Source organism: Microchirus variegatus (genome assembly GCF_963457635.1).
Source record: "Microchirus variegatus genome assembly, chromosome: 18".
NCBI classification, from domain to species: Eukaryota; Metazoa; Chordata; class Actinopteri; order Pleuronectiformes; family Soleidae; genus Microchirus; species Microchirus variegatus.
Window position 1 is genome coordinate 22,506,100 of NC_139819.1, and position 12,157 is coordinate 22,518,256.

General features: G+C 41.2%; 2 protein-coding genes across 2 annotated transcripts in view; one reads left to right on the top strand and one right to left on the bottom strand.

The window, feature by feature from the left end:
- Nucleotides 1-8,159: 8,159 nt before the first annotated feature.
- Nucleotides 8,160-9,456, bottom strand: mrpl27 (mitochondrial ribosomal protein L27; the record flags this gene model as incomplete). The annotated part of the gene is made up of 4 exons (XM_083904942.1): nt 8,160-8,514; nt 8,593-8,660; nt 8,836-8,964; nt 9,417-9,456. The coding sequence occupies 4 exons, from the start codon at nt 9,454-9,456 to the stop codon at nt 8,308-8,310; spliced, it is 444 nt and encodes a 147-aa protein (XP_083761068.1). The 3' UTR covers nt 8,160-8,307.
- A 1,603-nt stretch (nt 9,457-11,059) lies between these two features.
- Nucleotides 11,060-12,157, top strand: part of eme1 (essential meiotic structure-specific endonuclease 1) — a gene marked incomplete at both ends in the record, with an annotated part of 1,702 nt that continues 604 nt past the window's right edge. Inside the window, 1 exon segment of the mRNA XM_083904667.1 lies at nt 11,060-11,740. Coding sequence (XP_083760793.1) covers nt 11,060-11,740 — 681 coding nt within the window.

Sequence of the window (12,157 nt, forward strand, 5' to 3'; positions counted from 1 at the left end):
ATGTGATTTCATTTCCTGTATTTTCTTATTTTAAAAGCTGTTTTAATCACATTTTTTTAAACATCTAAATGTTAAATATACTTTACCACACGTTTTCGTCTTATAATACTAAAAAAAAAAAAGTGTAAAAATCTCACTTTTCTGTTTCCTGGAAGTGGCTCAAACAAGATATTTTCAAAATAAACAAACATGTGCGTAATCTCATAATAATCTGGTTTATTTGACACAGTATCAGTAAAATAATGTGTTCATTTCTGTATAATCCCAATACAAATAATCTAAATGTAGAATTTTATATTTGTATATATTTACAAAAAACATCCGTATTGAAAAAACAAAGTTAGCCAAAAATTAAAGCTCCAGTGCGTAACTCACTCACGTTTCAGAGAACTGGGGTTATCTCATTAACCTAAAAATGCTGTTTAAACACATTATATTAGCCTCACGCGTGTTTCGGAGTCCCGGGGTTATCTCCTTAACCTAAAAGTTCTCTCTTCACTTATATTTTGGAGAACTGGGGTTATTTCCTTAACCTAAAAACAATTTTTAAACACATTATATTAGCCTCACTTATGTTTCGGAGAACCAGGGTTTTCTCCTTAACCTAAAGAATATCTTTAAACACATTATATTAGCCTCACTCATGTTTCAAAGAACCGGGGTTATCTCCTTAACCTAAAAATTCTCTTTAAACACATAGCCTCACTCATATTTCGGAGAACTGGGGTTATCTCCTTAACCTAAAAAATTATCTTTAAACAAATTATATATTAGCCTCGCCCCTGTTTCAGAGAACTGGGGTTATTTCCTTAACCTAAAAATTATCTTTGAACAACATAGCCTTACTCATATTTCGGGGAACCGGGGTTATCTCCTTAACCTAAAGCTGTTATGCTTCCAAATCATCGTCAGTAAAATTGTATTAAAAGTGTCACTCCGTCTTGTGTCTCCACAGACACAGAAAAACACGTACACTAAAACTTACGTACTGCAGCTTTAAGTGTGCGATTTTTGTTTTTGTTTTGTTTTGTTAAATTAATAACCCTTTTTTGTCTTGGTGGTCAGTGTCGGCCGTGGCCTTCTGTCTGCTGGTCGTGACGTTGGTGGTGATTCTGTATCGCAAAGATCCGCTGTGCTGCAGATTCACAGAGGAGCGACGCACAGTGAGTCAATCGACAACAAACGCCACATATTTATGCAAGTTTAAATCAGATTATTCGTCTTTTTTGCCCAATATTGGCGGGAACTAAAGGTCATAAACAGGCTCCAGTGGCGCAATCGGTTAGCGCGCGGTACTTATAAGGCAGTAACCTGCGGAGCGATGCCGAGGTTGTGAGTTCGAGCCTCACCTGGAGCAAAGGAATTTTAGTTTGTTCGCGGGAATAAATTGATATATAAGATAGTTTATCTGTTAGCGCCTATCGCGAGCCTGAATACTACGTAGGATACAGCGGTAGAAAAAGGAGGTATGGAAAATTTCACCGTGTATATATATATATATATAATCTACCATAAAATATTAGAAACAACAATCGTCACTGGAGGGGTCACGAGGGGACGTCCGATGCTAACAATACCGGTTAGCGTTAGCCCTTAGCGAGGGCCAAATAAAACTTAAATGTGTAAAGGTTTTTCCGAGTTCCTTCAATGAGACTGTAAGCTGCATCGTTCTTCTCCAAGCGTTGGATTCAGTTAGCGCCAAAACTCTTTTTATCGCGTAAAAACCGCGACGATCCAAAATGGCCGCCGACGTAGCGCTGACCCTGTTGTTTATGAATTGAATGAAGAATAAAATTAATGAAAAAATAACAATTCATACCATGGGAGGGAAGTGAAACTGGAGGAGTCACGAGCGCGACGTCCGATGCTAACAATACCGGTTAGCGTTAGCCCTTACCGAGGGCCCAATAAAACTTAAATGTGTAAAGGTTTTTCCGAGTTCCTTCAATGAAACTGAAAAACAAACATAAATGAAGCTGCATCGTTCTTCTCCAAGCGTCGGATTCAGTTAGCGCCAAAACTCTTTTTATCGCGTAAAACCGCGGCGATCCAAAATGGCCGTCGACGTAGCGCTGACCCTGTTGTTTATGAATTGAATGAATAATAAAATGGATGAAAAATAACAATTCATACAATGGGAGGGACGTGAAACGGGATTCTTTTAATCTTCCGTTTCTGCTAAAATAAAAGTTGCCGCAAATTTGCCATGTGTGTTTAGCTCGCTAAACTATCTAGCTAAGGGTTGAAGATATATTCTGCAGATTTAAAGTGACAGTGAACTCTTAATGACATGGCGGCGCAAACAAAACGCAGTCATGTCACGTCCAGAGCTCTTAAACACGCGTTTATCACAGTATTATGAGTGTGTTTGTATGTCTTTAGCTAGCTAAACTATCTAGCTAAGAGTTCAAGATATATTCTGCAGATTTAAAGATTGAAACTGACTCTAGTTTTACAGGAGCGTTTCCTGCCGACATGGCGGCGAAAACAAAGGTAGTCATGTGACGTCCAGAGCTCTTAAACGTGTTTAAAAAAGAGACTTTTTTGTGCGTTTAGCTAGCTAAACTATCTAAGCTAAGAGTTCAAGATACATTCTGCGGATTGAAAGATTTAAACTGACTCTAGTTTTACGGGAGCGTTTCCCGCCGAAATGGCGGCACAAGCTAACGTAATCGTGTGACGTCTGTGTTTAGCTTCCGGGAACGCTGTTTTTATTATCAAACTGAACTGAAACTGTTAGCGATATTAAATAAATTAATCACGCTGAATTCCCCATGTTTGTGTTTCGAGGACGATCCTCCGCATTATCACAGCAGACACACGCTGATGCTAACGGACCAGGACGAGAGCAGAGCCGCCGCTAACCAGGCTGCCGCCGTCGGACCACAGGTGAGAGGAACCGCACGGCGACACCTGGTGTCTGACGTCGGCGGTTGTTTTGTTTTCGTAGAGATAATATAAACCATTTAAATCACACGTTATGTCAGATAACTGCTGTTTTGACAGACGGATGTTGTGACGTGAACTCTTAAAGATTGAAACTGACGCAGCTAACAGTGAATTTGACAGGATGTTTTCCTGCCAACATGGCGGCTCAAGCTCGTCTAAAATGAGACATATCGCAGTATTATGAGTATTTTGAGTATGTGTTTGCGTTCAGCTTCCTGGACGGCTGTTCGTCATCGGGAAGCCAGATCACTACCACATGGAGGGAATCGTGCCGAGGTTGCCGTCCTACGAGAGCGTCCGCAGGAAGGACCGGCAGCGACAGATCCACAGCCTGATCGCCGAGCGCTTCGGACTCAACGGCAGCCACGGCGAGGTGAGCGGACGAGGATTTTTTTCAGGTTCAAATGTACGAGATCGTATAAATGATCGGAAAGAGGTGATCAAACCTGGCTACCCCCGCGTGACAAGATGTCTAACTACCGCCAAAACCTGAATTACCGACACTTACAGACTAACGGTAATTGGAAATTAGATTTTCCGACGTCGAAACTCGGGGAAAAACATCTACATTGGGATTCCAAGATGGCCGACGTGCGTACAAACAGCGCTACATGTACCGCTAACATCACTTCTTACGTCGTATGTATTTTTCACTGTAACTCAGTCGTAAACATGATGCTGCTCCGATGTTTGTGCGCGGAAGCTACCACAGCGAGCACTGCTATCGATTGCTATTGCTAACAATGTTGCGACCTTGTTTTTTTTCTTCCCCCAACTTCTCGACTAGAACGCGACAAATTCAGAGGTGACGCCACTCCCCAGTTCTGAATTTTGAGTTCATTTGACGAACGACAGACATTTAATCGCTTGGACTGCTATTGAGCTAGCTAATCACGTCCAGGTTCCTAGCTACAGCCTTTGTAGCTACAAGATAGTAGTTTCTGTATATTCTACGACAACCGAGCCAGCTAGCTAGCTAAATCACTAGCACATGGCGGGAATAGTGTTAGCTAGCTAGCTAGCTAGCTACATGTTAAAGTGGGAACAACACACCCGTAATCACGTCTTTCTTTGAAAGACCGAAGCCGCAAAGCCGGAGTAAAAACGCGGAGTAAAAGTGCGATAACGACCGCAACGTTAGTGCTATTACTGCGCATCATAGGTCGCTACTTCTGCTGTGTGCCAACGCGAGCTAACTCGAAAATTATTCGTAAAAATTGACGGAAGAAGACCCCAGCGGAAATTGTGCGGCGCAAGTTAGCAAATTAGCCCGCGGGTCAGAAAGCAGCTAGCAGAATTCACGAGAAATTTCTCCTTCTTCTTTGACGGTTTTTTGATGTTTAACGGCAGCTAATAGCCACGATTGTGCATCAGCGCCACCTTCTGGAATTAAGAGAACTCGCTACTACGGCAGTCTCGTGCTGGCTAACGTGACGGTTAGCATCACAGCGTTTTTGTTTTATGGCTAATTCTGAAGATAAACGTCATAATTATTATTATTTTCCAGCCTCCGCCATCGTATGAAGAAACTCTGCGTAGCTCTCTGCAGTCGGTGGACGTCCACGTGTCGTCACACTCCGAGGACCAGACGTCAAACCTCAGTTAGGCCTCAGACTTTCCGGCCTCTTCCTCCTCCTCATCATCATCATCATCCTCGGCACAAAAACGCCAGGTTTTCTCCCTGTTTTCCCTCCGTGATGCTTCACGAGTTCTTCTGCCAAGTCACAGCGTGACGACCGGTGTTTGTGCAGCCAAGAGGACGAAGAAGAAGAAGAAGAAGAAGAGGAAGAGCCAGTTCTGTAGATCTTTGTGCTTCTGCCAAAAAAAGGTATTTTCATGATCCAAATCCAGCCACGAAACATCTCGTTAATGTTTGTTTTTGAAGGAAAAACACGTTCCAGCCTCAGTTTATAGTGTTTTAAGAACACGTTTACTGCTTTATCTCACTGTTTTAGCCGACGATTCAAAACTACTCACACCAAACCCCATGGAGAAAATCTGCGATTTTAGCTCACATGGACACAGGAGCTGCTGGTCTACTGCTGCCTCGTGTGGTCACTTTGTGTCACTGAGGTGAATCAGAACAAAGAATTTAAAATGCCGAATTGCACAAATAACACATTAGATTGTTCTGATGGAGGCAGCAGTGGATCGACAACTCCTGTGAACTCCTGTGTGCTGTGATGTTAAAATTGCTGATTTTCTCTATGGGGTTTGGTGTGGGGAGAGTGAGTGGTTTACAAACTTCAGTTTTCCTGTCAAAAATAAAGATAAAGACGTGAACACACGAGCCTGACGAACATTTTAGTCGGTTTTCCAACAGGACACTGACGTTTTTAAACCACTCACTCTCCCACACCAAACCCCATAGAGAAAACCGGCGATTTTTAGCTCACGGGGACACAGGAACTGCTGGTCTACTGCTGCCTCGTGTGGTCACTTTGCGTCACTGAGGTTAATCTGAACAAAAAAAATTCAAAGCCGAATTGACAAGATAAGACATTTGAACTTAGTGATGGAGTCAGAAGTGGATCGACAACTCCTGTGAGCTGTGATGCTATGCTATGTTAAAATCGCTGATTTTCTCAATGGGGTTTTGGTGTGGGAGAGTGAGTGGCTTCACTAACTCAGGTTTTCTATCAGTTTAACAGTGAGATTAAGCAGTGAATGTATTCTTCACACATTGCAGACTTAAGGCTGGTATAGATTTTGTTGGATAAGACCTCAAGTGTTTGTGGATTCTTTGGTCTGTTGACCTAAATGAGTTAGTGTGTGTGTGTGTGTGTGAGGCAAAGTTCAACAGTTCAAGGTTACTGTTTAACTCAGATCAAACACTAACCCGACGTGAGCGCAGAGAAAGTCTGACAAATATGACACGAGACGCTCAAACAAACGGAGTTCTCGCTGCTGCTGCTGTTTTATCTCGGCAGCGAACGCCGTGACCCGCTAACATCGCTAACATCGCACATTCGCTCAAAAGGTTGCGAAAAAAACCCAAAAACACTCCTCACATCCATCATCATCCGCGTCGTGTGTGTTTCCCACTCGCGGTGTACCAGGCGTTACCCACACTCCCTGTGCTCTGCATACCAGCAGACACACACACACACTCTTGTACTTACTGCATACTGAGGACCAGCATTTCCACTTTTATAAATCAACACAATTACAAATATCTACTTCATGAATGACATCTACAAAGAACTACTGGTTGCAGTACCATAAAATGTCTGCAGGTGGAGCCCCAGAGCAAAAAGGGCTGGAAAACTTTTACGATTTTTTTTTGGGCCAAAATTTTACAAAAACATCATACTTATACTGTCGACCAACATTTAAAAAAAAATTTGACCCAAAATGTTTGGTCCAAAATTTGACAAAAACGTCATACTATAGCCGACTATGTCGTCCAAAATTTGATTTTTTTTTTTTTTGACAAATTGAGTATAGCATGTTATAGCAACCTAAGGAAGTGATTTCAATGAAAACAAAGTGAGGACCGGACAAAATGTCCTCACTCCGTTAAAATGTCCTCACTTTGTTGGTTAAAAACCCTCACTGGTCCTCAGTATGCCGCAAGTACAAGACCACACACACACACACACACACACACACACACACACACACACACACACACACACACACACACACACACACACACACACACACACACACACACACACACACACACTCGTACTTGTTGCATACCGAGGACCAGGACCAGCATTTCCACTTTATAAATCAACACAATTACAAATATCTACTTCATTAATAACATCTATATAGAACTACTGGATGCAGTACCATAAAATGTCTGTAGGTGGAGCCCAGAGCAAAACATGAAGTAGCATGAAGCAAATTAGAGTATAGCACGTTTACAACCCGAGGAAGTGATTTGAACGAAAACAAAGTGAGGACCGGCCCAAAATGTCCTCACTTCGTAAAAATGTCCTCACTTTGTTGGTTAAAAACCCCTCACTGGTCCTCAGTATGCCACAAGTACAAGAATACACACACACACACGCGTTTGTCTTTCTAATCTCTTTAAAGGAATGTTAACAAAAACGATGTGATTGATAAAAGCCTTGTTTAAAAACACTCAGATTAGATCACAAAGTAAAAGCTCATCAGTCGCAGATTATGCCTTTAAAACAAAACGTCGTCAACGCTAACAGACTTTTATTTTGTTCCGTAAAAATCAATTCATGAAAAAAAAAAAAGAGTTGAAGTTTGGCCCCTGATCGAGCTCCAGCATATACTGACATCTGGTTGTCACTTTTGCTATTGCACCTTTTTTTTTAAAAGAAAATAAATTAAGATATATTGTTTGTCCAGATTTAATCTGAAAGTTTCCCGAAGAAATATTTGTGACACAACTGTAGCTAAAAAAAAAAGAAAGAAAAAGTTGTGCGATGTTTACATGAATTAAATCATTTAAATTTACTGTAAAGTGATGAAATCATACATTTTCTCCTTTTATAATAATAATAAATATGTATCTGTTTTTTAAAAACACCAACTTGTACTAACGTGTACTGGGATGAAATCTTGCGCTGCCATCTTGTGGTCAAATGCTGGCGTTGCAGTTTTTCTCAGAGTGGAAAGTGAAAATATAAGATGTTTTTAAACTTTTCCGATTGTTTTTGTGAATCTAAATCATCTGCATGTTGTTGTTTTTTTATTTTAAAGACAAACAAAAGCACAATATGTGACTTTGTGGGTGAGAAATTACACATTTTTATACTTTTAAACTTTTTTTTGTGACAAATTTAAATTATTAATAAACTGTATTACGTTAAAAACCCCTGATTGCTATCATGAAAAGATGTTAAACAACAATCTCTGGTCTTTATATTATTATAATAACATCAAACAGTAACACAGGGGTTTAAATTTGATGTGGGGACATCTTGTGGTCAAATGATTGTATTACACGTTCTACAAAAATCATATTCTCTTGCTTTTATACAGTATATATGAAATGTTTCTCGTTTTTTCCACCCCGATCATGAACCAAAACATAAAAACTTCACAACGAAATAACAATCTTACAGATTATTTATCATGATTCCATCATTTCAGAGACTTTACGTCTTATTTACTTGTAATAAAAGAATGTTTTTTTCTCATGTTTTCTTTCATCGCTGACAAACATATTAACCTGAAGACACAATTACACATAAAAACTTTTATTTTCAGTACAGTCAGTCGTATTTAATCAGAAGTGATGATTCAGCATGTGTTCTTTTCCCGTCCGAAGCGTCGCGAGCGCATCATTGTTTTTGTTTACTTCCTGACAGACGATCACTTACGCTCCGTCAAAGTTCCTCACAAATGCCTTTTTCCTGCCTTTTTCCACGTTCACACCATGTCCACCAGCTTGAACGTCCCCTCCTGTTTGCCCGGCAGGACGTTGATGAAGGTCTTGTAGAGCAGAGCTCCTTTGGGCAGTTTGCAGATGACCGTCCTGGACTTTTGGCTGCGCGGCGCCGGGACGAAAATCTCCTTGGTGAAGCGGACTTGTCCGTCCTCCAGAGCAAACAGCGTCTTGTTGGTTCCCATCCCCACCTGCAGGACCGGAGGGAAAACTGTCTGAACATGTGGAATATTTGACAGATTTCACGGATTCTGACTGCGTTTACTTACGTTAGCTCCTGGGTGATACCTCATCACCGCCTGTGTTGCCAGAATGTTACCGGCATGGACGAAGTTACCTTAGAAACAGATGGAAAGTGACGTTTTAATAAACAACAATCATTAAAATCATTAGCCTTTACAGCTCTTAATGAAGGTTTTACTGTGTCTAACACGCCTTTAAACCTCTATTCACCACACGTGTCATCACTGCACTTTAATGTGAACGTAGAGAGAGAACCAGAATCCCGTTACCATCCTGTTTCTTGAAGCCATATCTGCGACCAGCGCTCTTCCCACCCACGTTCTTGGAGCTGCCGCCGGACTTCTTGGACGCGAACCTCACAGAGTCCAGGAGGAAGAACTGGTGAGGAGCCAGCAGACCTGAGAACAGCAGAAATTCATGTAAAAATAACAGAAAACATCCAGATTCAGGCCTCATTAACGCCATCAAACAAAACCCCATTACAAAAAACGGTAAGTTAATTGTGTTTTATTAATTTGATGTGACGTGAAAGGATGTAAGCAAGTGGGATTTAGTGCAAAACGTGTCCCAAATATGACACGACAATTCGGCAATTACATTTTCTAACGTTATTGCACGGAAAGGTCAAAATGAGACACTAAAGTAAAACCAAATCCGCTAGATGTCACTGGCATGTGTATGACATTAGATGCTAGCAGAGCTAGCCCAAGTAGCCGGTAAAACACGTAAATAAAACGTGTGTTTGTCGGGCAGTTAAAATAATAACACAAATATTTAGTTCACATTGTTTACGTCAAGGTTTGTACAACAATTTATACATTACGTGTATGTAAATAACGACAAATAATACCCGATCGGGACTTTAGCATCAAGGACGCCAGCGCCGCCATTTTGAGCCGAAGTTACTTCCGCGAAATTGATTGCGTCATATCCGGATACTAGGTTTGCTAGCTTCACGGTTCTCAAGGAAAATCACACTTTACGATGTGTTGTGGCGGATTTGAACGTAATCATATTTCATGATCATTCATTAAGCGCAATCAAATTAAATAAATAGTTATTATTATTATTATTTATTAACTTACGAAACCAATTTTACATCACTCGAATTGCATTCAATATAGTTGAAATACGTATGTGTACGAGTGTGCGGATGTCCCATTACCAGTGAACGCACCATAACCCGGGGAACTCAAACGATCTTCTCCGTTCGTGCTTCATCTGCCGGTGTTTGTTTGTGTGTTTTCCTGTGGAAATAAACAGTTTAAAGCTAAAACTACACGCCACAGTAAGTAGTCACCGTTTATTTGAAATAAACATGCATTAGTTTACATCTTTATGCAGGATTTCATCGTAAGTGAGCGCGTAAGTGAACGCATTTCAAGCTAATCTAACGCTTGTGTGTGTGTGTAAACGCTCGTTCTGAGATCGACTTTAGCAACATTATTAGCTGTAGTTCAGTAATAAATGTATATAATGTTCGTAAAGGAGGCGAAAACTCTGTTTAAACGCGAACATTTTCCCTAACTGTCGTTACTACACTTCAAAACAAACGGTGGCGAACCGTTGAAGTTAGCTTTACGTTGGTTATTCATTTAGGGACCGTCAATAAATTATTGTTTGAAAAAGTAAAAAATCATTTGTTGGTGTTTTTTCTATTTTATATAAATGATAATGTCTTAAAAACACATCTATTTTGTTACTAATGTGGTATGTGACGCACTGATTCTTTTCAAAATGAGCAGAAATAGGATAACAATAATAGGATAACATAATACATTTAGGTACAAAGAAACATCAGGAGTTAACCTTAAAATATAAAACCTTGCAGCAGAACTATAATGAGGGCACAATGCAATAAATTATACTTGTAGTATGCATGCACATACATCAATAGCATAAAAATGAAAAATAAAACTTGAATAAATGGTACATTCAAAACCTACATGACATAAAATGACTAATGCACAAAAACAACAAATAAACAACGGGACAACCATTAAAATCAGGACAGAATAACAGTCAAATACAATTGTTTTTATTTAATTATCATATTTTAAAGTTTAAATCAATGCATTTTTTTGGTATTTTTCTTATTTTTTCCTCCATGAATACCGTTTAAAAAGTCATTGCCTGTCTTATCATGTGATTTATTAACTCCAATACTGCTTAAGTGTAAACACATCATTGAAGAATAGAATATTGAATATATCCAACCACCATTTACCTCTCTATATATTTATATTTAAATATATAAAATCCCTTTCGGCACAATTTTTGCACTTTTTCTTCTTGCCGAATTAACTCTTATATCCACTGTCTGTTATTGGTTTACGTTTTGACGCGTCATGTAATGTAATGGCTAATAAACACTTAAAGAATTGTTTAAATTGTACGATTTTTGGCTGAGGACTGGTGTGACGAAGAAAAGTAACTTATTTTGTGTGTGAATCCTTAACCTCACAGTGACTTTCACTGGGATTTGAAAGAACCATGTGCAGCTACGACGACTCCACCAGCGATTTAGACGAGGAGCTGCCCGTGTTCGACTTCCTGCAGCGAGGCCGGACCCCGTCGAAGAGCCGCCCTGCGGAACCGGACCTGGTGGATCTGGATGACTCGGGGGCAGAAGACGGCGCCGGAGTGGGAGCACCTGACGTGATGATGCTCAGCAGCGATTCTGATGACGACGACGACGTCCCGCTGGCGCAGAGACTCAAACAGAGGCAGGAGAGCGTGATTAGCGCCTCCTCCGCTAACGTCGCTAACGGGAAACACGCCGAGCACGATTCCCACTCCAATCTGGACCGTTTGCAGCTGCCGTGTCGGAACGGGATTCCGCAGCAGGTGAGAGGTCCGGAAGAGGAGGAGGAGGAGGAGGAGGAGGACGACGACGAGACGCCAGCCGTCCCTCAGCGGCGTCCAAGCGGCGGCGACGCCAAGAGGAAGCGCGCCGCCAAGCGGACGGCGGACGAGATCCAGGCCTCCAGGGACGAGGCGCTGAGGCGGAGGCGAGCCAAGGAGAGCCAGCAGCAGGAGAAGGAGTCGCTCCGGCTGCAGCAGGAGAAGCACAGAGCGGAGAGGAAGGCGGTGGCAGACGCCGCCAAAGCCCTGAGGCCCGAGGAGTGCGTCAAACACATGGTGGTGGCTGTGGATCCAGGTGAGGAGATTGTGGTTAATAATAATTATAATAATAATAATGATGATGATGTCTGGCACGGACTGCTGGGCACAAGTGGATCATGAGGTGGAGGAGGTGGCGGCTCACGCTGCTAATTAGGCGTCTCAAAGGGATAGTCCCGGTTTTTATTATTAGTTAAGTGTGGATTAGTGTTAACAGGGTTCCCACGGGTCCTTGAAATCCTTGAAAATAGACAAAAGGGTCATTGAAAGTGCTTGGATTTTGTGCAACAAACAAGTTAAGGCGAATGTCCTGGAAAGTCCTTACACTTACACCCAGTCAATTACAAACACTGCATATTAATTCTACTATTTAATTCCACATTATAACTAAATTATTGGACGCAATATTTTTGAATGGTGGTCCAAACTCAGACGATTCCGCACTAGTATGAGGATCTATCGTCATTT